Raw genomic sequence first — 25,836 nt, forward strand, 5'->3', positions numbered from 1 at the left:
CCTGGCTAGTTCCCTCCCATTTCACGCTAGGCCCCTAGGAAGGGAAATCAGTGCTTAACCGCAGCTTAAAGTCCTTTAGTTTGGCAGCTGTCGCCGTGCCGGGCATGCTCAGTAGCCCGGCCGGCTCGGCAGCAGGAGTAGGAAGCAGCTTTCTGCGCCCGGGCGGCGGGCTGCGGGCACTTTGATGAATCACGTGTGCGGAGGCCCTCTTAAAGAGATAGGCACCTACTTTCCCTCCACCCTAAACACCACCCTGAGGGTGGCGGCGGCGGCGACCGTGGTAATTGCAGCCGCTCGGGGGCAGGGCTTGCCCCAGCGCAGAGTAGTGGCAACGGCTTGTCGCGTCGGGAGCCCCGGGGACGTGAACTCGGCAGACCCACTCTCTCCTCCTCCCAGGAGGAGGTGCTGCCAAATCCACGCGGGGCAGCGGGACCGCCCCGAGGGGCTTCCTCAGTGGAGGAGAGGTGGGGTTCCAGGGCACAGGTGACAGGGCCGGAGAAAGATGGAGCAGCCCGGGGCGGCGGCGGCGTCGGGCGCCGGAGGCTGCGGCGAGGAACCCGGTGGGGGCCGAAGCAACAAGCGGAGCGCGGGGAACCGGGCCGCCAACGAAGAGGAAACGAAAAACAAACCTAAATTGGTGAGTGCTCCCGCAGCCCCCGCCGGCCTTGGGGACAGCGAGAGCCCCGGGATCCTCCTGCCGTTGAACACGGGGGGACCCGGGGCCCCCTCCCAAGGGTGACCGCGACCTCGCTGTACAACTCCGGGAGCCGCTAAAGCAGCGGCCACGCCGAGGCGCGGAGACGGCGTGGGGGCGGAAGAGCACCCCCTTCTTCACTTAACCCCTTTCTCCCTCTTGGCAGCCCGGGAGGCGGTGCGGGAAGGAGAAAGGCCCCACCCCAACTTGGGGAGACCCCGAGTACCGGGTAGGGGCTGTTGTTTGTCTAACTTGTGGGCGCGAACCTTCTTTGCGCGATTCCATTCCCCTCCCACCCTTGTCAGTTGCTGGGTTTTTGCCTCTTAAAGCTTAGGGTTCGGGCAGGGGAACCTAGCTCTTTTTTTCAGTCCCACTACTTGGGAGCTCACCCATAGACTTACAGAAAAACCCCAAAACAACCAATTAACCAACCGAATAAAAAATTCCCAAAACAACAACAAAAAACACAACGTAGGCCCCCAGTCTTTCTACTTGACAAGATATCTAAGGAAGAGGCGCCTACATGATTTTTTCCCCCTTGCCTCTCCATGTGCTCTTCCAAGAAACATTTCTTTGGAAGAGTGGGGGGAGCGTGGGAGTTAGAGGCTGGCTGAGGTAACACCAACTGTCGTGTGTGTAATCGTCAGAGTCGGCCAGTACTTCCAGTTAGTTGATTAAGAACGCTCAAAAGCAGTAGGCAGACCGCACAAATCTCCCCGTCCTGAGAGTGTGTGCCCCAGTGGCGAGCAGTCCATTTCCTGCCCCTGACTTCATGTGCAGAGGAATGAAATCTATGGGGCCTGGTATTAGATTGAGAAATACTGGAGTGTCTTCAACTCATCAGTTAAAACGGTTCCTCTTTTTTTTTTCTCCTTCAGCTTATAGGAAAATGTTTTAATAATAGTGAAACTTAAAAACAGGTCAAATTCTTACAGTATATTGGCCAAAGACTATTTTTGCCAACACTGTCAAATATTAGGCAGACGTTTATCAATAAACTTTCTAATTTGGGTGGCAGAGGGGATATGGTTTTCTAGCACAAATTCAGCAAATACTCTGTCTGAAGGTTCTTCGTTTAGGTCTGGAGCACAAGCCCCATGTTGCATATCTAGTTTTCTGTTTTAACCAGCAACTTGATTATAATAAGGAAGGAAGCAGTGACATATAACTATAGCCTTTTCTTAGGTATCTGGCCATTTGGTATGTACCTGTTGTGCTTCTCTCCCTTGCCTGCTGTTTGCCTTTCAATTATGAACGGTCCAGATTGGAAAACAGTGACCGAAGTGTTATCGTTGCAGGAAATATGTAGCCTTCCATTATGTGGAAGGGGACCTAGTGGGGTAGAATAAAACAACCAGTCTAAAGTCTCATCAATTCCACCCTAACTTGCGGCAAATTAAGAATTACTTGATGTGTCCTCTTATTCCCCCCCCCCAAGTATTTACAAGTGAAGGAACTAAGTCACAAGCTCTTTGTGAATTGTCTATACTGGCAGGGGGTTAATGGGATTAATGGGTGCCCCTGTTATAAAACTTAGAAAAGTTTTGCGAGTGTATTACCAAAGTTTAATGTATTTAAAAATCCTGATGTTGAAATTTTATCAGTTTGCGGTAAAAGAGTGATCATGTTTCTTTCTTTCTTTTTTCTTTTTGGATCCAGTACAAAACTGGTTTAAACAGTGATTAAAAGTTTAAGCAAAAGTAAAAGCGAACTGATAGTTTCCACAAAGAGTTTGGTGCATCTAGCAAGAGCCTTCCACTTTTAGGATGTGTGAGCTCAAGAAAAAGCACTTATCTCTGTCTGTTAGTAATAACACCTTGATTCTATTCTTCCCATCCTTTTGGTCATTTGTCCTATTTCATCTTTTATGCTTTGACAAGGTAACTAGAAAGTTATGAGATGGTATTACTTTCAGTTCCTAGCTAACACTATTTGGTGTTGAGTATAGCTTGATATAGTAGAACAAGTATTTGAATCCAAGAGTTTGTGAATATCAATGGGAAATTGCTTTTGTACTCAAAATAATTTTTGAGCCTTACATGATTTTACAAGCAGATATGTCAGAGTTTATAAACATAAATTTAGGAAGACATTTCAGCACATTTTAAGGCAAGAAAGTTGACCAAATAATAAGACTTGGAAAACTTTTAAAGTAAATGCCTTACTCCTTATTTTGAGTTGTCTTATTGAAGTGCTCAACATGTTCTAAGGCCATGTAGAGAGGAGTTCATCTGGGATTCTTAATAAATATTGCTGGTAAAATAAAGCTTTACCTAGACTAAATTTTATTCTTTTGAGTATTATGTTGTTAACCACTGTAGTAGTCCTTAATTGTGTTTGTGTGTGTGTGTAAAGGAGTTGTGGGGGATTGTAAAAGAGAGCCATATGGTAGTAGAAATTATTTGTGTAGGTGATTATGGGGGATAAGGGTTCTTAAACTGAAGTCATATGAAAAAATTTGAGTGTATGTAGGTACATTCAGGTTTCTGGGCCTCATAGTTTTCATCAGTTTCTCAAAGGCATATGTCTCCTATAGAAGAATAAGAACTTTTGGGTTACCAGAGAGAGAGTAAAGGAAATGCCGGTTGATTCCACTTGAAGAGACCGGGGAGAGGAGGAGGTCACCGACAAGGGAGAAGGGAAATAACACTGACCACACGAGTGGTAGATATTGAAGATAGTGCGTCTGGGAGTAAGCGGTTAATTACACACATCTATATAGTATTAGCTAAAATGAAAGTTTTTACTGCATACAAAATTTAAATTGATAGCTATGGTATAGTGGATACGTACAGTATAAGGCTTGTGATTCAGTTGTTTTCATTTAGTTTCTCATTGTTCTGGGAAACTGGAGAAGGAAGGCATGTTTTCTATAGAGAGGAACTACTTTCATTTATATCCTCAACCTTTTGATGGGTATTGGAATTTTTTCAGAGTGACATTTCAGGACTCTTAACGACTTCTGCTTGAGATTAATTAAATCAATTTGACAAAGCTTACTTCCATTTTCTTCATCTGTGCATCCTCATAATGACCCTTTTATTTTGGTTCTTTTTAATGAAGGCAACCTTGTTTTGGACTCATCACAGTTTGGATAATGCCTTAGTAGTAGAGCTTTGTATTTTATGTAACTATCTGGTTAGGCCCAGATTGTAGCATGTCATCAAACAGCATGAATCTTAATTAGTAATTTGATGTCAACCATGGAATGTATTTTGTCAACTCAAGTAGTACAGAGAGCTCTAGAAGTGTCATGAAGGGGACATCCTAAATCCCATGTTTTTAAGGCGGTGACTTAACCATTAATAGAGGCTAGTGTTAAGGTAGAACCAGCAGTCCTCACACACATACCATGGTGTAGAGTGGCTTAACATTCTTTGATGTTTTTGCATTTTGACTTTGTGTTTCTGTATAATTCCTGAAGGCTTTGGTTTAGATAGTAGAGTCACATTAGTAACTTGAAATAACAGAAGTTAATGTTCTGGTTCTTACATAACTTCCTGAGTATTTGGTTATTTGTTTTTAGTTGGATAAATCATGTTTTGATTTTAATTGATAAAGGCTGAGCACAGTGTGTTCCTGTATGACACACACTTACTGAGCACGTACTATGTTCTAGGCATTATTCCGAAGATTGGTGATACAAAGGTGCCATTGTCTAGTGAGGGAGACAGGGAAGTTAATTAATGACTACAGAGTGGTGTGATAAGGAACAATGGGAATATGTATTAGCAGGGTGATAATAGAAACGTGGAGAGGCATCTGAATCTAATTGGATGCTTGAGTGTGGTAAGGAAAGGCTTACCATAGTAGATGACATTTGCACCAAGGCTTGAAGAATAAGGCATTAATTGAAGAAGGGGAGGGAAAGGCATTTAAGAGTGAAAGAACAACAAATACAAAGGTAGAGAGACGTGGTAGCATGTCCAGTAAAGAAGCTGTGGATAGATGTTAGTGGCTGAAACAAAGGTTCCATATGGTAGACCCGTTAGAAAAGAGAGTGAGTCCAGTTCATGATGGGTATTTGTATGCCATGTTAGAGTTTCAGCTTCTTTCTGAAAGCCATACTAAGTCATTGAAAAAATGCTAAGGAGGAGACTGAGCTGATCAGAATTGTGTTTCAGAAAGAAACTTAATACAATGGAGAATTTCTTGGACAAGGATGTCAGAATGGAGGCAGGAAGACCAGTTAGGAGGAGCAGAATGGCATAAGAGTTTGATGTTTAGGGTTAGAGACCTGGATTCCAATTGCAGTGCATCCATTCATCCATTTCCTAGCTCATCCATCTACTCGGCATATTTCTCTACATCTCGGTTTCCTCCTGCCGATCCATTGCCTCTCCTTCCTGCTACCCACCCTGAACATCTTCACCAAATTGGAAATGTCCACCATATTTCTCCTTTATAAATCTAACCCGCCTCTCAACAGTCCAGCTGGTGCCTCATAATTCTCTCATTCTTCCATTAAACTTCAGCTTACTGAAGGCTCTTCCTTATTCTGAATTCCTATCGTGGGTCTGAATGTTATATGCTGATCTCATACCTCCAAAAGATTTTAAAGTGCTTCTGGGCAAGGGTCCTGCTTCATGCCTATTCTTGAAAACCTTGCAGACTGGTGCTGGTGTGCAGAGCTACTCAACAAATGATTATTAGCTGGGAATTCTTTCCCTATAGGCCAGACATTTTGAGAGTATAAATTGTTGAAAAGAGGCTTTTTGAAAAAGAAATGTGCCATTTTTTCTCTTAGAATATATGCTCCATCAAATGAACCTATCTGTACGTTCTTCTGTGTCCTTTCTTTAATTTTGAAAGTCGAGAAACTTCTTGGCTGGACGATCTCATCCCTTACTGCCTCGTTTCTTTGGTTGGGTTCTTGTGATGTCACAGCCTGAACTTCCATGTGGAGAACCAGTATCAAAAAAAAAAAAAGGTACAAATGAAAGTATTTACAGAACAGAAATAGAGTCAGAGATGTAGAAAACAAACTTATGGCTACCATAGAAGAAAGGGGGAAGTTGGGGAAGGCGGGATAAATTGGGAGATAGGGACTGACATATACACAGTATTATATATAAAATAGATAACTAATAAGAACGTACTGTATAGCACGGGGAACTCTTCTCAATACTCTGTAATGACCTATATGGGACAAGAATCTAAAGAAGAGTGGATATATGTATATGTATAACTGATTCACTTTGCTGTACAGTAGAAACTAACGCAACCTTGCAAATCAACTATACTCCCATAAAAATTTTAAAAAAAACAACTGATGATGACCCAAGTAATATTTTATTGGTATTAATAGGAGATATCAGATTATTGGCTAAAGAATACTGAATGGAGGACCAAAGGACCTGGGTTCCAGTATTTATTCTATCTTTTAGTTGCTTGTGATCTCTGATGAGCTGTTTAATACCAGAGGTTTGAGCCCTTGATTAACATCTGCCAGTCAGCGATAAACGCTTCCCTGATTTGCTTTACAAGGTGGTTTAGATAAAACAGAAATGAATGAGAAAGCATATGAGAAATTCTATATTGCTATGCAAATATAGAGCATTATTGTTAACCCCTTGCATTACCTGAATCAAATGTATTGTGGTTGGATAGTTTAATGGCTTTCTTGCAATTTGATAGTTCTAAGATTATTATTGTATGAAGTGCCATAATATGGCTGCATGCTGATTGATTGCTTATTCTCTCTGCAATTCCATTTGTCCATTTGAAAGATTATACATTCTGTCCTTCTGCTAATAATTCTTTGTGTTTAATGAATACAAGATGTGAGTTTAACTTTTATTTTTCACTGTAATTTTTTTAAAAAAAGAATCAGGCTATCCTTTTCTTTCCATGTATCAATTTGAGGCATTTAAAATTTCTGTTAAGAAAGCTTCACTGGATACCTATGACAATTCTGTCTTGTCAGGCAGCTTACTGCTGTTGTACAAATAAGAAAACTGAGTCACTGATGTGTTAAGGAGTCTGACCTAGAGATAAGTTTAAAAGCTCTCAGTTCTCTTGTCAAAGTTAGCTATAGCACTGAGTCATTATGCTTCAGGCACTCTGAAAGTGAAAAATTATTCAATCTCTTTTTTTGTTCCTTTTTGGAACAATTATCATTGTAATCCACCTAGATTTCACTCTGAGTGTCAAGAGCTCTGGCAATAGCAGCATGTCATTGAAGTAAAATCATATTCTTTTCCAACCTGGTCTCAAAGAACACTGTAAATAACAGGATGCTCTGAAAATAGTACATACATAATATATGCTAATTTACATGAATAAGCACATTTGACTAAATAGCACTGGATATCAGTAGCACCATTGGGATGATTATTGAAGACCCAACTTTCTCCTGGTCCTATATTCCGTCTGCCATGCAGAAGAGACCAATTCCTTCTGTCAGATTTTGGCTGTTTGATATTTTCTTTTGTCTCATGACTGAAGAAACTAAGATGATGGACAGATGACTTGAAATACAGTTATATACTTGATATCCAAGTGGGCATCTTGTAGAAGATACTCAAGTGGAAGACAGCTCAAAAATGATGCATGTAAAGGGAGGCTGAGATACATTTTCACATAGCTATTTATTATGAATGTAGTAGAAATAAATCAATTCACACTAATTTAAAACTTATTTACCTGATCAGGCTGAATCCATTTCAGTCTAAATGATTTACTTGGGCCGTAGCTTGAACAGACATTCAGCTGAATCCTGATCCTTGCTTGCTTTATGTGAGGTGGCCTGGGGAAAAGGGTATTGGTGCCTTTCTCATGAAAGAATGTAGAAAGCAAAATCTTACTAATCACCACTTACACAGGCTTTGGTTTAATGAAGGTTTTGCTGTATTGCTTTAGCGAGAGTCAGCTACATTGCTACCAGATACAGAACAGCAAATCGGCCTCCAGTCTCTCCGTCTGCTAGGGCTCTATGTCGTGGTGCCTAGTGCAAATGAGAAGTTTCTCAGCTGGCTATTCAGGCAGGCCTAGGTAGGAATCTACGTTCATTAGGAATGAATGATTTCACAAACGTTATTGATTCAATCACCTGGCAATTCTGGTGTACGTCCAAGGGAGAAAAGATGTTGGGTAAAATCCTTAAAAAAACACCCTCTATTTGTTCTTCTGTGATAGATATCCACATGCTTTTGTAAAGATCTGCTCAAAATTATGAGGAATTTTTCTCTACCTTTAATTTGTTGGTCTTTCCCCTAGCTAAAAGTATCAATAAAAGAGCTAAAATAGAGTTTTCACTTTAGTTATAATATGGGCTAGTTAATAAGGCTTTTAAAATAAAAGGTATGAAAAATTTCAACATACTAAAAAGTAGAGAGGATAGTATAATGAACCACCATTGGGTATTATACCATTAACTATGTATAGTAGTTATTTTGATTTTCAACATTTGCTTCATCCATCCTTTATTTTTTTCCGTGCTAAAGTACTTTAATGCAAATCCCAGATATCGTCATTTTACTCCTGCGTACTTCAGTGTGCATCTCTATAAAAATTACTGACTTTGTCACTTCTTTAAAAATTAACATATTCCTTGGTATCATCTAACACTCAATTCATAATCAAATATCCCCAGTTGCCTCAAAAAACAGATTTTTAATCTCATGTGTGCCTAATTAATGTACATGTCATCGAGCTCTTTAAACAAATATGGCTTTAAATTAATGGTAAAATGTCGTTCAAAGTTGCTCCACATAAAGTGCTATCGTAAAGTATCAGCTCCAGTTAAGTTCACTTGTGTCTTTAATTCTGTAGAACTATCTGGAAAGTTTGTACAAGTGTGGAGAGGCTCCTTAGAACAGCTACTATGTGTTGAGAAAAGAGACCAAATTAAGACTTTTGGTTCCACTCACTAATTGAGTAATCACTTATTCTTCATTTTGCAATTTGTGGAGTGGGGTTATATGCAAGAATTTCCCTCCCAGGGAAATTGTAGACAGTTGGGCAAAGGACCGTCTTCTTGAGTTCTGTCAGTAAAGGGTTCATGTAATTCTTTGATACACATGCATATAACTAAGTTTATGTTACTAGCTCTAGTTTCAATTTCCATACACAGGCCAATTTGGTACTTGAAGTGTCTGTCTTTGTTTTTTAGCCTTTTTAATATACTCTAAGTTGCCGCATATGGATAATTGGGTGAGCAAAGGTTTACAAAGAAGTCTGAACTATTAAGTTTCCTTATTTAGACATTTGTGGGGTTAAAATTGAAAAACCAGGCTACACTAATGAGGTGATAGAGCTGGGGATGGGTGGAGTGGGTAAGTTTGAGAAATCGACTTGGGCAAAAGGCCTACACTCCACACAGATTTACTAAAGAAATTGTGTAACCACTACTTTCCAGACAGCAATTTAGTGCTGTTATTGTGCTGCGTGGCAATAGGCATATAATTTCTTGAGCTTTGTGGACTCAGGTAGCTTTAGGCTGGCAACCCATCTCCACCCTGCAACTTCTAAGCTAACCATTTACTGACCCAATCAGGTGGGTGATTTTTCCTCAAAACAGGAGATGAGTGATAATTGTTGGGGCTGGACAGGTGGCGTTTTTCACCTTTCGTTTTGGTTGAGGGAGGGACAACTCTGGAGGTGGTGTTTTATGTGCTTCAAGATCAATCACTGATAAAATCTCAAAGGCTTAACAGCATATTATGCTGGCTGAAGCTGCTTAAGGAAGATTCTATGTGGAGAAAGCAAGACTTTGTGTAGACTGCACACTGACATTTTGAACTTAAATGTGTAATCGAGACCAGGGCCGCTGTGTATGGTTGGGCCCCGCTCACGGGTGTGAGACCACAGCGGTCACATCACTTACCAAATCATTTGCCTATTCACAGGACTGTGACTTCCGGGGACCACTTTTCCTAGTTCACACAGAGGTGCCATACGGGCTAGCTACTGCAGTTAAGACCAGTTGGATTTTTTTCTCACACCAGATGAGAAATTCAGCAAGGCACAGAACTTAGTTTAATGTCTCATTTATCATAGGTGTTTTCCATTTGTCACTGATTCAGAGAAAACAGTATAAGGTGTCCATGTATGTACTATGTTGTGCTAAACCTGCTTGTGAATGATTGCAGCCCTCAAATGTAGAGAGCTGTGTCTTTGAAGATCTAGGCTACAGGTTCAATACGTTGATTACTTTCTCTGACCTGAGGCTCCTCCCTTTCTGCCCTCCTCCTAGTCATTTTCTTGACTTTCTTGTCCTGCAGTGCTTCACATGGTTACAGATTGTACAGGTAAGACTGCATTTTTTTGAAGTTTGTGTCATAACTTCAATTTCTCTTCACTTACATTGCCCACGATTCAAGGCAAGAACTTATGGAAAGTTAAGATGGGTTAAAATAAATTTGGCAGAAGCATTTCCTCTAATAATATGCTCTGCAGTCTAATACCTTGCATTACAAAATCAATGTGTTCCAGAAGAGTCAGTGTGTACGCAGAACGTTTGTGAGTAGAAATAATCTTTTCTTGGGCTGACCTCACAGCTTGTTTTTCATTGGCAGTGCATTAGCTTGCATTTTTCTCCCCCTTTGGTTGAGTAGCTAATGGTCTTTAAACAAGCTATTAAAGGGAAGAATAATCTTACAATGCAAAAAAATAAAAGTAGCCTGGATTTTATCCATGCTGGTGGTTTGGCTTTTCATGTATTTGTTTTACTAAAGCAGGGCTAACTCATGTTCTCTGATCTCTAAATTCTCAGGCTTGCTGCGTATATCCTATGCTTGCTTCATCAGACCGTTTTCAGATGGTCTTGTGAATTTCTGAGAGCTCCAAATCCTCCATTTTTATATAAGCCGAGTAGGTCTGAGACCAAATACGAAGCTTTAAGTGGCCATATCTCTGTGTAAAATGGAATTGAGGCATTAGCTATACCTTAAAGTAGGAATTGTGCAGGGCTCCATGCTCTTTCTACCAGCTCTGTTGTAGCTAATTGTGGATCAGAATGTTACATTACAAACCCCTGCTTTCAGCCCTCCCTTTAAGTAATCTATTATCACTTGCATGTTTCCAACCCTGAAGATCATCACCATCATTTTCACTTGTTTCTGCAAATATTATTAATGGTGTATCCTATGGCATTACAAAATCAGCAGTAACATACAGACGGGTGGCCAATGGATAGGAAATCAATGACTGAATGTGAAAGATTTATTTAAAAGCATTTCCTGTCTACACCTGTCATCAACCATGTTGCCATAAACTAGTAGAAACTTCATTTTGATCTTAGTACCACCACTTCGTATTTTCAAGGTGCATCTTATTTTATAGAATCATGCTATACAGAGTTGAAATAAGCTAAATAGGATATCTAACTGATCCTATTAAGTTGTATTTTTTTAAGAGTTTCTTGGCAATTTTAAAAGGTTATATAGAGAGTAACCTAACTACTTCTTAAAATGTAACGCTGGGCAAGTCACTTATCTCTTTTCTCTCTGGGTGTCAGTTTATTCTGTAAAATAAAGGAGTTGAAATAAAGTCTTCAAGGTTCCATTCAGCTCTGATATTCTGGGAGTCAAAGGTTATTGACAGCTGTAATGAATCTGCCCTAACATAAATACATGACATCTGGGTTCTAGTTAGAAAAAAAGTTGGCAGTCATGAAAGATGACTGTTTAAGGCTGAATGCTAAGGATGAAAATACAAGTTAACTTTACTGTCCTGTTTCTGGAGTCTGAGTTAGCCTAGTTCAGTGAAGGTAACGTCAACATGGTTTTAACCATGCATTGTGTGCAGGGCCCTGCTGGCTCTCCTCTGGGTCATCCTCATCCTTGGGTGGTAGCCTTGGTTCACTGACCAAGCGCAGTACTCAAGCCTGCCCAGAGCTGATTCTCAGTAACCAGTAAGATCATACGTGCCAGTTGTTACCCTAAGTACCTTGCATGTATTGGGTTGGCTAAAAAGTGCCTTCAGTTTTTAAGTAAAAATAAAAGACACATTTTTCATTTTTACCAAGAACTTTATTGAACAACGTATTCATGCTTTTGTTCCACTACTTTCTGCCATTTTTCAGGCAACTTCATAATTCCATCTTCCCAAAACTTTTTATCTTTTTGAGCAGAGAACTGTTCCAGGCGCCTTTTACAGTCTTCCAGGGAATTGAAAGGTTTTCCCTTAAGAGAATTTTGTAAAGCACGAAATAAATGGAAATCCGAAGGTACAATGTCTGGTGAATACGGCGGATGAATCAGAACTTCCCAGCCAAGCTGTAACAGTTTTTGCCTGGTCATCAAAGAAACATGCAGTCTGGCGTTACCCTGATGGATGATTATGCGTTTTCTGTTGACTAATTCTGGACGCTTTTCATCAAGTGCTGCTTTCAGTTGGTCTAATTGGGAGCAGTACTTGTTCTAATTAATCGTTTGGTTTTCTGGAAGGAGCTCATTAATCGAGGACTCCCTTCCAATCCCACCATATACACGTCACCTTCTTTGGATGAAGACCGGCCTTTGGTGTGGTTGGTGGTGGTTCATTTCGCTTGCCCCATGATCTCTTCCATTCCACGTTATTGTACAGTATCCACTTTCCATCGCCCGTCACAATTTGTTTTAAAAACAGAACGTTTTCATTACGTTTAAGTAGAGAATTGCATGAGGAAATACAGTCAAGGAGGTTTTCTTTCCTTAACTTCTGTGGAACCCAAACATCAAAGCTATTCACATAACCAAGCTGGTGCAAATGATTTTCAGTGCCTGATTTGGATATTTTGAGTATGATGGCTATCTCCTGCGTGGTATAACGTTGATTGTTCTCAATTAATGTCTCAATTTGATCGCTATCTACTTCAACTGGTCTACCTGACCGTGGAGCATTGTCCAATGAGAAATCTCCAGAACGAAACTTCGCAAACCACTTTTGACATGTTTGATCATTCACAGCACCTTCTCCATACACTGCATAAATCGTTTTTTGCATTTCAGTTGTGTTTTTATCTTTCTTGAAATAATAAAGCATAATATGCTGAAAATGTTGCTTTTTTTCTTCCATCTTTAATACTAAAATGGCTACACAAAAATTCACCAATTTTAATGTCTTTTTTTTAAATGCATGCTGATATGACAGCTGTCACGTACAATCTAACAGAATTATTTTGAATGAAGTTAAAGACAACTAAGTGCTACTAGAGCCATCTTACAGGAAAAACCGAATGAACCTTTTGGCCAACCCAATAATTGTCAAGACCCGTGCAGGGTCTGGAGTTTTATCCTGCGTACCGATCTGTTGCTGTTTCCCGGATGATTACAGAGGACTCGAGACTCCTGGGTCAGCGACAAAAGATGTTTTCTTATTCATTACAAAACCAGTAACCAGAATGTCAGCATGACATGCTGGTTCACTACAGTCCTAAGTCCCATGAGATAGCCCAGGACGGATGCCTACCCAGGCAGTCAGTTGCACTACAGGAGAGGAACACTGAACTTGGTGGACGTCCCACTTTTTTTTTTTTTTGCGTTACGCGGGCCTCTCACTGTTGTGGCCTCTCCTGTTGCGGCGCGCAGGCTCCGGACGCACAGCCTCAGCGGCCATGGCTCAACGGGCCCAGCCGCTCCGCGGCATGTGGGATCCTCCCGGACCGGGGCATGAACCCGTATCCCCTGCATCGGCAGGTGGACTCTCAACCACTGCGCCACCAGGGAAGCCCGACTTGCCACTTTTATGGTAAGCAGAAGCAAGCCTAATCTTTGGGGAGAGTTGATATTAGTACCTCATCATCTCGGTCACTTGCTACAAACACAACCTTGGGAAATGGCCTGGCTGAAGTGTTGTCGGGCCTTTCAGCCTTGGCAAACCCAGCAAGAATGTGCAGGGATGCTTGGGTATTGATGGCGGATATCCTCCCACCATCAATAGTAATTCATTTGATCCTCACAACAGTTCTTTTTTTTTTACCTCTTTATTGGAGTATAATTGCTTAACAATGGTGTGCTAGTTTCTGCTTTATAACAAAGTGAATCAGTTATACATATACATATGTTCCCATCTCTCTTCCCTCTTGCGTCTCCCTCCCTCCCACCCTCCCTATCCCACCCCTCCAGGCGGTCACAAAGCACCGAGCTGATCTCCCTGTGCTATGCGGCTGCTTCCCACTAGCTATCTACCTTACGTTTGTTAGTGTGTATATGTCCATGCTTCTCTCTCGCCCTGTCACAGCTCACCCTTCCCCCTCCCCATATCCTCAAGTCCATTCTCCAGTAGGTCTGTGTCTTTATTCCTGTCTTAACCCTAGGTTCTTCGTGACATTTTTTTTTCTTAAATTCCATATATAGGTGTTAGCATACGGTATTTGTCTTTCTCTTTCTGACTTACTTCACTCTGTATGACAGACTCTAGGTCCATCCATCTCATTACAAATAGCTCAATTTCGTTTCTTTTTATGGCTGAGTAGTATTCCATTATATATATATATATATGTGCCACATCTTCTTTATCCATTCATCTGATAGTGAACACTTAGGTTGTTTCCATCTCCTGGTTATTGTAAATAGAGCTGCAATGAACATTTTGGTACATGACTCTTTTTGAATTATGGTTTTCTCAGGGTATATGCCCAGTAGTGGGATTGCTGGGTCATATGGTAGTTCTATTTGTAGTTTTTTAAGGAACCTCCACACTGTTCTCCACAGTGGCTGTATCAATTTACATTCCCACCAACAGTGCAAGAGGGTTCCCTTTTCTCCACACTCTCTCCAGCATTTATTGTTTCTAGATTTGTTGATGATGGCCATTCTGACTGGTGTGAGATGATATCTCATTGTCGCTTTGAGTTTCATTTCTCTAATGATTAATGATGTCGAGCATTCTTTCATGTGTTTGTTGGCAGTCTGTATATCGTCTTTGGACAAATGTCTGTTTAGGTCTTCTGCCCATTTTTGGATTGGGTTGTTTGTTTTTTTGTTATCGAGCTGCATGAGCTGCTTGTAAATTTTGGAGATTAATCCTTTGTCAGTTGCTTCATTTGCAAATATTTTCTCCTATTCTGTGGGTTGTCTTTTGGTCTTGTTTATGGTTTCCTCTGCTGTGCAAAAGCTTTGAAGTTTCATTAGGTCCCATTTGTTTATTTTTGTTTTTATTTCCAGTTCTCTAGGAGGTGGGTCAGAAAGGATCTTGCTGTGATTTATGTCATAGAGTGTTCTGCCTATGTTTTCCTCTAAGAGTTTGATAGTTTCTGGCCTTACATTTAGGTCTTTAATCCATTTTGAGCTTATTTTTGTGTATGGTGTTAGGGAGTGATCTAATCTCATACTTTTACATGTACCTGTCCAGTTTTCCCAGCACCACTTATTGAAGAGGCTGTCCTTTCTCCACTGTACATTCCTGCCTCCTTTATCAAAGATAAGGTGACCATATGTGAGTGGGTTTATCGCTGGGCTTTCTATCCTGTTCCATTGATCTATATTTCTGTTTTTGTGCCAGTACCATACTGTCTTGATTACTGTAGCTTTGTAGTATAGTCTGAAGTCAGGGAACCTGATTCCTCCAGCTCCGTTTTTGGTTCTCACGATTGCTTTGGCTATTCGGGGTCTTTTGTGTTTCCATACAAATTGTGAAATTTTTTGTTCTAGTTCTGTGAAAAATGCCATTGGTAGTTTGATAGCGATTGCATTGAATCTGTAGATTGCTTTGGGTAGTAGAGTCATTTTCACAATGTTGATTCTTCCCATCCAAGAACATGGTGTATCTCTCCATCTATTTGTATCATCTTTAATTTCTTTCATCAGTGTCTTATAATTTTCTGCATACGGGTCTTTTGTCTCCTCAGGTAGGTTTACTCCTAGAGATTTTATTCTTTTTGTTGCAATGGTAAGTGGGAGTGTTTTCTTGATTTCACTTTCAGATTTTTCATCATTAGTGTATAGGAATGCCAGAGATTTCTGTGCATTAATTTTGTATCCTGCTACTTTACCAGATTCCTTGATTGGCTCTAGTAGTTTTCTGGTAGCATCTTTAGGATTCTCTATGTATAGTATCATGTCATCTGCAAACAGTGACAGCTTTACTTCTTCTTTTCCTCTTTGGATTCCTTTTATTTCCTTTTCTTCTCTGATTGCTGTGGCTAAAACTTCCAAAACTGTGTTGAGTAAGAGTGGTGAGAGTGGGCAACCTTGTCTTGTTCCTGACCTTAGTGGAAATGCTTTCAGGTTTTCACCATTGAGGACGATGTTGGCTGTGTGTTTGTCATATATGGCCTTTATTATGTTGAGGAAAGTTCCCTCTGTTCCTACTTTCTGCAGGGTTTTTATTGTAAATGGGTGTTGAATTTTGTCAAAAGCTTTCTCTGCATCTATTGAGATGATCATATGGTTTTTCTCCTTCAGTTTGTTAATATGGTGTATCACATTGATTGATTTGCATATATTGAAGAATCCTTGCATTCCTGGAATAAACCCCACTTGATCATGGTGTATAATCCTTTTAATGTGCTACAACATTTATTTTGTAGGTGTGGAGAAAAGGCTCAGAGCCAATCAGTAACTTGCCCGAGGATATGTAGTGGTGAATTTGGAATTCAAGACCAGTGTGCCTATAAAAATATATGTTTTTCACCAAGATTTTGAATATATTGCCTAAGACCGTAAACTTCAGAGTAGCTGTAAAGTGACCTGAAGACCTAATGGTTCTCTAGACTGGTGGTGGTTGGACCTGCTCTAGATTTGCATTATGCTTATGTCTAATTTGGAAGGGAGAGGTCAGGGCCCATTCATTTTAGTGCCACTGGTAATCAAAAGTTAAGATTCTTTGAATCACTGCCATGAAGTAGTGGGTCAGATATGTGACCACTTGCTTATTAGAAAAGAGCCATGAGAATGAAAGTGATGAGGCTGTGGATTTTAAGGATGCATGAATGTAATTCTTAAAAATACCAGTCTGGCTTCTATCAAATAATGTCATGTTCAACATAAGGCCTCCTGTACTTTACTACTGTTGCATATTCCATATGATTCTCTCTCTCTCTCTTTTTTTTTTTTAGTCTGTTTTTTGTTAGCCATGAAGAGCGTAGCTTCTGAACTGGTTACTTTGCAAGCCATCCTGCCTGCTTCATCTTGTAGTTTCTATCTCTCCTCCCTTCCCCACTCTCCTTCTGTTTGTGAAATTCTGTGTGAAGTAAAACTGCTTTGGAAAAGCTAATGCTATCTCCTATTATACAAGTACACGACATTCATTGTTCCTTGTTGAGGGTAGTGCCAAGAACCACCTACCTTCTCCTGCTGCTTCCTTCTCCTTCCTGCTTTGCCTAAAGATTGGCTGCTAAAAACGTGTGGCATATTCAGCCAAGTGCTATCTTTTTTAATTAGGCTGCTCAAAGTGTTGTGACAAACTGTTTTTGCGTTAACGTGTTGACAAGTAATAGCGTCCTAAACTATGGGCTTAGGTGCCAAGTGATATGGAAGTTCATAATGTGATTTGTGGTCTAGTTCCTCAGCCTTAACCATCATTCCTCCCCGAAGGAAAAGGGAACCTTCAAACAAAATGTGATGAGTAAAATAGATCATGAATACACCAGTATATGCCTGGAATCAGGCTATTTCACACTTATGATCACTGATCTTAATGAGCTGGAATTTCTAGGTTGGTTCTTTTCATGGAACTATGTACCTTCAGTATGTACCATAGAACTATGCACCATTCTTTTCATACAACTATGTATGAACTAGGAGGTAAAGGCTGTCTTAAGCTCACATGATGATATAAACAGAACTGGGACAGCAGATAATTAAGCAGACTGAGTATTTAAAAAATTTTTGTTTTTCAAATATCCCTCCTATCTCTTCTTACAAATTCATGTTTCCTCCAAATATGGTAGTGGTTGCTGATGTCCTTCTTTGGTTTTTGACCTCATCTAACACAAAGAGCTTTGTATTTTGGACAAATATTTAAGGAAGGATGTAGCATTCCTCTATCCCCCAAAGTAGGTTCTTTTTCTTTACACCGGTGGTTCTCAGTGAGGTACAGTTTTACCCCCCAGGGGACACTTGGTAATTTTTGATTGTCAAATGTCCAGACATTTTTGATTGTCACAAATAGGGGAGGAGGATGCTACTGGTATCTAGTGAATAGAGGCCAGGGATGCTGCTGAACATTCTATAGTGTGCAAGACAGCCCCCCATGACAAAGAATTATCCCACCCAAAATGCCAGTAGTGCCAAGGTTGAGAAACCCCACTGTGGAACCTATGACTTTTTGTTTACCTAGCCTGAAAAATGCTTGTGGCTCCTTAGCCATTCTTTACTCTTCATTCTGTCCTTTTCTCTGTATTGAGACAGGGCCAGATCTTCAAGGAAGATGTCTTCAAGGAAGCATCGTTTATTTCATTGACTCCCACCAATTTTATTTTCATTTCTTTCCTTTCCATTACTGGATATCTGCTGGGCAGGAGTGTTTATAACTTCGTAGCTGTAAATGATGCCTCTTACCGTTTATCTCATTTCTGACCTCTAAGAAAAATACTCATTCTCATCCTAATGCATTTAAAAGGCTGTTTTTCTATCTGCTGATTCCTTGATACGTCAACAACTTTTGACACTGGTCACTTTTTTTTTTTTTTTTTTTTTTTTTTTTTTTGCGGTATGCGAGCCTCTCACTGTTGTGGCCTCTCCCATTGCGGAGCACAGGCTCCGGACGCGCAAACTCAGCGGCCATGGCTCACAGGCCCAGCCACTCCGTGGCATGTGGGATCTTCCCGGACCGGGGCACGAACCCGTGTCCCCTGCATCGGCAGGCGGACTCTCAACCACTGCACCACCAGGGAAGCCCCAACACTGGTCACTTTTAAGTCATCATCTATACGGATTTTAGATTCCGTGGTCCAGTCTTCTCTGGCAGCTTCTGCCTCCGAATTGGTTGACTGCCAAATGTAACAGCTTTCCTTGCCTCCCACCTCAAAAAATTTTCTGCTCTTTTCCACGTCCAGTTGCAGGCAATCATATGCCCCTTCCAGTGCTACCTGAATACAGTTGATGCCAAGCCTTTCTAGTTACTCTGACTCTTAGTTCAATACTAAGTCATTGTGTGCTGGAAGACATCTCTTAACTATGGTGCGCTGCTACTAAAAACAGCATATAGTTGTTGATTCATTTATCTGAGACCCATCTGAAACCTGAAATACTTTATGGCAGTGGTTTTAATATTCTTCCTTTTTTCAGGGAAAGTAAAATTAACTTTACACCCCTACCCCTTTAACAGACAGGCAGACACACACACACACACACACACACACACACACACACACACACACGGTATTTATTAAGCTTACTTATTCACAATGAAGTTTACTCTTGCCTCACTTATCACCAGACTGTATTACTATAATATTAGTCACTGACTAACCTTTACAGTTTCTGTTCCATTTGGGATCAAGGTTAACTTCCCTTTTTCACCAGTGAAAGTCAGTGACTACTTCTCACCCAACTCATCAGGACCAGGCTTGTGTTCATATTTAGGGTTACTGTTAAGTTACCTAGTTTTATCTTCTTATCTTCCTTTTTATGTTTGCACATTTATTTAAGTGAAGCCATTAGCTGTGTTGGTCCATCTGCCTGAAATGACCTCTTATCCTGTTTTTCTCTTCACAGTGAATCTACGTACTTTCCTTCCATTTTTTCATAAATTCTTAAAATCTTAACTGCCTGACTGAAAGTGTTATGGTCAACTTCTTCCCCTTCAACTTGCAATTTCCTATAGAGAACCAGTTCTTTCTGCTACACGCGTGGCCATGTTCATGGTTGTGCTCATTATAAATGGATGTTACGGTGTATGATCATTCCACACATCAAATCCTCATTATGTACGAGGCACCATACTGAGGGGATAAACACAACTACCCATAGGTCTTACTCTTGAGGAGCCTGTGGCCTAGCGAGAAAAGAGGGACAGGTGAGTCTCAAGTAGTAAGTCCTATGATACACAGGTATGGGCATAGTGCTCTTGGGAATGTCACATACTGAGCCTGGCAGGGAGGGGAGAGACTTTGCAGAGGCCATACTGGAGTCTGAGTGCTGGAGAATGAAGAATAGTTTGGTAAGTTTAAAAGGGAGGACATTCTCAATAGAGGGATCATCATGTACAGCCGTTTAGAGTTATGGAAAAGCAGGTTTTTGTTTTTAAGAGTCGTTGATTTGAAAATGTCAAGATCTGGGAGGGAAGGAAGGCTGTGACAACTTGCTTTGTAACCCAATATGGATGATCATATGAAGCATATTTTCACCAACTCGTAAGTGAGGTGGAGAGAGGGAACTAACAGTCACTGAGCACCTACAGCGTTCCAGGCATTGTTTTGGGAGCTTTATATTACCACCTGACTTAATTTTTATCCTAAATGTATATGGAAAGTGTAGTTATTTCCCACATTTTACAAAGAAGGGAAATGAGTCTCAGAGAGGTTAATTCTGATTCCAGAATACGCACTCTTTTATGATAACATGCTGCCTTCTCAGAAGTAACAGATTATATTTAAAATTTAGAAATGAACTATAATATTTTTCTACTTTATGAAAATCAACTTCGTATTTTTATATTTTATTTTTCCTCCTATCACAAACCTTACTAAGAGTCTAATAAATGTATCTTATCACATTTCCTCATTGTTAGACTAAGTTAGCTGAGAAAGAATAGAGCTTGAGGACCTGGCTGGGAGTTGTCCACAGACATCTAATTTAGAGCTGAATACGGTTCGTTTTACCACTGAGGATTTGGGCAGGCTACTCAGGTGGAAAAGTTCTAGCTCTGAAAGTCTTGTTCAAGGCTTAATCTAATTTAATAAGTGTTTCAGAGGACTGTGCTAAGCATTATTAAGGTACTAAAATCAATAGTCCTGGCCTGCTAGGAACACAGACCTAGGGTGGCGGGGTTGCGGGGGGAATGTGGTAACTGCTACTGCACAGGCAAAACGCGCTGCAAATATAGTGCCGACTTCATGGAAAGATTGGCAATAGAAGAGAGTCTTAAAGTACAGTGAGTCCTTCTTAAACAAACAATGGTGGAGAGTGGAGAGGGGGCATTCCCTGTAGTGAGAACAGTATGCACCACTGCCAGGAGGCTAAGGAGTTTGGGCAAGTTTGAGGCCTTAAGAGTTTTAGGCCAGGGAGACCCAGTTGTACAAGTGAGAGTGGTGGGCAGGGAGAGAGCCGCTCCATCACGGTGAGGCCAGATGCTTCTCTAAACAGTTTGGACCCCATTCTGTAACCCTGGAAGAGTATCTAAGCAGGGGAGTGAGGTGATAGGCCTTACAATCAGACCTTCCTTTAGACTTTTTATAATTCAAAGTATCACAAAGTCTAAAATCTTTTGTCAAGACTCCGTGGTAATTGGCCTGTTTGTAGTGTAAATAGAAAGGCATCTATTAATTCTGATACCTTCTGGCATGCTTTTATTTGACAGCTTTGAACTAGTGAAATTAAACATGTACTGTAAATAGGGCACTTTGATAACTTACAGTTTTGTAGCTACCTAATTGGCCCTCGCTCCCACCTTCTTCTGTAGATCAGTGCCTCTAAGTATACAGTGTTTTGTTTTTTATTTGCTTTTTTGTTTTTGTTTTGTTTTTTGCAAATTGATATTGCTGTAAAGGTCAGGTAGCTTACATACAACGCTGCTGCTGTCAGACTGATGTGTTCTGTTCTGGGCTGAATTACAGTCCCCGGAATAATCTCAGAGAAGCTGCAAGATTTATGATGCACAAAACTAGGTGAAATTACCCTCACTGAAGTGTTGTCATGATTTGGTTGTTTATTTCCATTTTCACGTATGAATCTCCTAGGACAGTGTAAGAAGAGATGCATTGCTCCCAACTATGGTAAAGTCGTCTAAGGGCTATAATTTGAACTCAAGTCCCCTACTTAGGATAATTCACTTAAACAGGTGAGCTTTGTATTAAAAGACACTGTCAACTTAGTTTTATTACTACAGCTTTTAAAGCTTTTATTACTGCAGAGGCCCAAATGAATTTGAGATAAGAACCAGAGGAATAGAAATTTGTCCGTATGCAAAGGATTTCACATATCCCGGATATCAAAGTATGTGTTAATCTGTGTTCAAATCTAGTTTTTGCACAAAACTGGTTTTGTAACATGTGACTGAAATAGTATCTATTATCATTGTTTTTATTATTATGTTGATTTGAACATAAAATTTAAAAAATATGTATAGGGTTTTGAGGTTTAGCTGCTCCCTTAAAAGTAAAAGTAAACTCTCTTTCTGTTATATACATAACTGTTATTCAGTGTTTTCATTTAGTTGAGGGTAAAGCTATCGATACTTAGGCCAAAATGGAATGTTTTGTGGTTATTTTCTTTCTTGAGTTTAGAGATGTTACCTAGCATTTGTTTTACTGAAAGCAAATGATTATTTTTTGTGCAGTGGTTTGTAGCTATAGAAACAGGACATTATTTTGCAAGGTATAGGCTGGGAAATTTTTCAAGCTCCTTGTTGCATTACAAAATTATTCTAAAAAGACATTGGTCTGTAGGACATGAATCATCCTTTGCTAGACAACTTTCTCATGAGAGATTTGTGGTTCTTGCAGAATCCCTTTTGAGCCTCGAAGTGCGAAGAGTATTACTACCAAAGCTGAGGACAAGAATTCTCTGAGTTATAAATACATGGCCGTATGAAAGGCGCTTGAGCAGGGGCTCCCCTGGTACGTGAGAGCCAAAAATATTGCCTGGCTTTTTGCCTCTCCTTCCCAGTGATGCTGCCTTGGGACTTGGGATTGGTGACCCAATCCTGAGTAGGAATAAGTCTCTGTTTTCTTTCTTTCTCAGTGACCTCCATAAATGTGGTGGCACTGGAAACAATTTACTTCTCAAGTCTCTCTCCCACTTGCCCTACCATCTGACTTTATTGCCTAAATGTAGGGGCTGATGAGAGGCCTGAACTTCTTCCTTTGCTACTTGCCCCTCCCCACTCCTTGCCTAATAGTGGGGGATGCATTTTCCCTTAGACATTTTTCCCTTATTTGATAAATATTGTAGTACAGTTCCGTTTCCTAATATTCTATTTAATGCTGAAGGACATAGAGTTGTGAAATATAGGTGCTTGTCATCAAGGGTCTTACAATATTATAAGGAGAATATGACTTGTATACATGTCAGTATTTGATTAGTGCCATATAAATGACTGGGATTTAGAGACAGGAAAGATTAATAATTTGGGTTGAAATACACTAGGAACTGACTCACTAGGTACTTCTTCCTCCCTCCCCCCACATTCCTCATGGGGAAAATGCATTCAGAATTCAAAACAGATCCCGCATGCCGTGTGGTGCAGCCAAAAAAAAAAAAAAAGTTATAATAAAAACCAAATAAAACTTTTAAAGTTGATTTTTTTAGTAAACAAAATGTTCCTGATTTTTTTAGAAGACCACTTTATATTTTAATGCTAATTATAACCATTGCCATACTATTAATGAGAGTTGCCCAGTACATTGAAAAAAAGTAATTTCTTGATAAGTCTAACTGGTTTCATATGTTACTTGAAAATGTGTTTATGAATGAGCACTATTGTTCAAAGTTGAAACAAGTATGATGCTAAGTTGTATTTCCCTGGGACAGCAAATGAGAATATTTAAAGTCTTTTAAATGCATTAGAAATACAGTTTCCATTCTTCTATTCTTCTTATTCCCTCTAATCCTCTAGATGCCCTTTCATACAGATTTGTGAAAAAAGTGATTTTAGGACCACTTGCCTGAAGGCCACCAGAAAAGCTTGCTAAAAAACATAGATTCTGGAGCCCCAGTGGGCCCTGCGAATCTGCACTGATAAGCTGCCCAGATGATTCTGTACCCTAAAGTTGGAGAACCAATAATCTCATGCACAGTTAGCAAAATGGCAGCCCTGCAAGTCACATCCGGCCCACAGATTTGTTTAGTTTGGCTTGCAGTCTTGGCAGTATGGTTTTGAAAATTTGATTTGTTTGCCAGCTCTTAAAAATTGAGATTTTACACATTTAAATCCAAATTTCTGGCTTCCCTTGAAACATCAGTGTAATTTTATAATACTGAACCCATGTTCCCATGTGACTGTCAGCAGTCCACTGTACCCATTTGAATGGGCTAGGTATTCCCAGATTAACCACAGTCCACCCTTAACCGCATTTCATCCTGGGGTCTAGTATTAGGTGACATTTACTTTCCTACAGTTGAGCTGCATCACCCAGTTATATCCCCTGCTTAGAATCTGTATGCATTTGAGTTTTTGACTCTGAATCCAAAAGTTAAAAAATAGTGAGGAAAAATGATTGGAAAGAGGTGAAATTGGAGGCTGGGAGACCAGAGAATTTATTACAATAGTAGAGATAAGAAATGAACTGCTGAACTAGGACAGTGGTAAGAGTGGTGGAGAAAAGGAGGAAGTTTAATTATGTAGAAGCTGCCAACCTTGGTGACTGACTGAATTGTGGTTGGATCTGGAAGGGAGAAGGAAGAACAGGCATGGTGGAGTAGGGAGAGAGGGAAGTAGGTGGGAAGAGGAGTTTGGTTTTGGACACAGTAACTTTAGGTGGTTGTGGGACATCGTTGCTAGGTACTGAGGTATAGCTTGTTAGGGAGCAGAGACCCTCCCTACTGTGTTAGAGGAGAGGATGACTCTGAGAGGAGCATATAAAAATGTCCTGGATCTATGTGTTTTGACTGAAAAAGCATATTAAAAAACCTGCCTGCTTTCCTAATGCAAGCTGAAAAAAAAATCTACAAAATTGTGACTAGCAGGAATAGACAGAAAATAGCATATCGTCACCTTAACCTAACCCCGGAGGAGGCGCTGAACAAAGAATCCCTTGGCAGAGGTGTATCCAAGTCCCTTGAGTGTGAGAGATTTTTATCTAAAGCATCAAAGGTTAGCAAAGGTTGACACATTGCTGTAGCATATCAAGATGACACAGTGATTTAATGACAACCACTGCTTTCTTGCAAATGGTAACTTTCCTTGATCTCTTCTACATTTTTAGTTTTGCTTTGTAAGTATTCTTTAGTACTGTGGACACTAGGAACACGCTGTATTCCAAAAAGTGTTTGTAAGACCTTTTTCTTTTTTTATATCTCTGAAAACATTGTTTCTTTGGGAACATGTTATGTAGGGAGGTTAGGTTCCCAGGGTAGCTCCCCCTTTTCAAATCTGACTTAATGTACATTTCACATGACCTGTTTTATTAATAGTATGAGTCTGGACTCTGGGAGCAATCATGTACCATATAGTGTAGGAACAATGATCCTTCCTGTCTCTTTTCTAGGTACTGGGCTGACCGTTGGCAATATTTTGAAATTAGTGAATTTTATCTTTGGGATTCCCCAAATCCCTTTGTGTACCCCTTTTCTATTCAATAGTGCCCCTCCCTTCAGATGACACCCCTCCTTCTGTGATCCCCCCCTCGCAGACCTTCCATGTTCCTCAGTATTCCAAAATTCATTACCCCTTCTTCCTAAACTCCTCATTTCTGTCGTATAGCTTCTCTCTCCTAAGTATCAGAACAAACTAAGTTATGCTAAAATCATTTCTGCTGGTGCAATGTTATTGTTATTTTTAAAAGACGGTTGTTAACAAAAATTAATTGCTCGGTAAAATATCCAGCAGGTAGCACAGGAAAGTGAATAAAGTTAGATAATGAAAGAATGTTTTAGGGGAGTGGGTCGTTATATCAGCAGCCCTGATTTAATATTTTCACTTGGGAATAATTACCTCTAAGTTCTTTCTCCTTTTGAGAAAGAGGAAGTCTTGCCCCTTCACTTATGAGCCTATCTCTCTCAGAGCTTCTCTGTATTCATGACTGCTTCTATGAGAGCAGCAGAGAGGCTTCTGGAGTTGAGGGTAGGTAAACAGGGCCAGAAGAGTGACTCTTCTAAGTTTGAGACTGCTTATACGACCTTTTGAGTAAAGGGTATATTCCAAGATGGCTTAATATAAGCAACAATTAACTAATAAAAAATTGTTTCATATTTCTTACCCACAAATGGTGAAATGTAATTTCTAAGCTCAATTTGATTATTGAGGCAAATGATGGATAGTATTAAAAGCATTGGTTTCTAATAATTTATAAACTACCTTCTGTTCTTATCTGTTGAGTTGTATGCTTACCAAAGAGTCGCTTTGTTTGTTTGCAAACCTATACTGCCAGCTGTAATTGCTATTGTAATTATATG

The 25,836-nt window shown here is 40.1% G+C and overlaps 1 protein-coding gene across 1 annotated transcript in view; it reads left to right on the forward strand.

Moving 5' to 3' along the window:
- The first annotated feature begins 220 nt into the window (after nt 1–220).
- Nucleotides 221–25,836, forward strand: part of DIAPH2 (diaphanous related formin 2) — a 924,369-nt gene continuing 898,753 nt past the window's right edge. Inside the window, 1 exon segment of the mRNA XM_032619577.1 lies at nt 221–637. Coding sequence (XP_032475468.1) covers nt 503–637 — 135 coding nt within the window. The 5' untranslated portion in view covers nt 221–502.

The sequence above is a fragment of the Phocoena sinus genome, chromosome X, assembly GCF_008692025.1.
Source record: "Phocoena sinus isolate mPhoSin1 chromosome X, mPhoSin1.pri, whole genome shotgun sequence".
Classification (NCBI taxonomy): Eukaryota; Metazoa; Chordata; class Mammalia; order Artiodactyla; family Phocoenidae; genus Phocoena; species Phocoena sinus.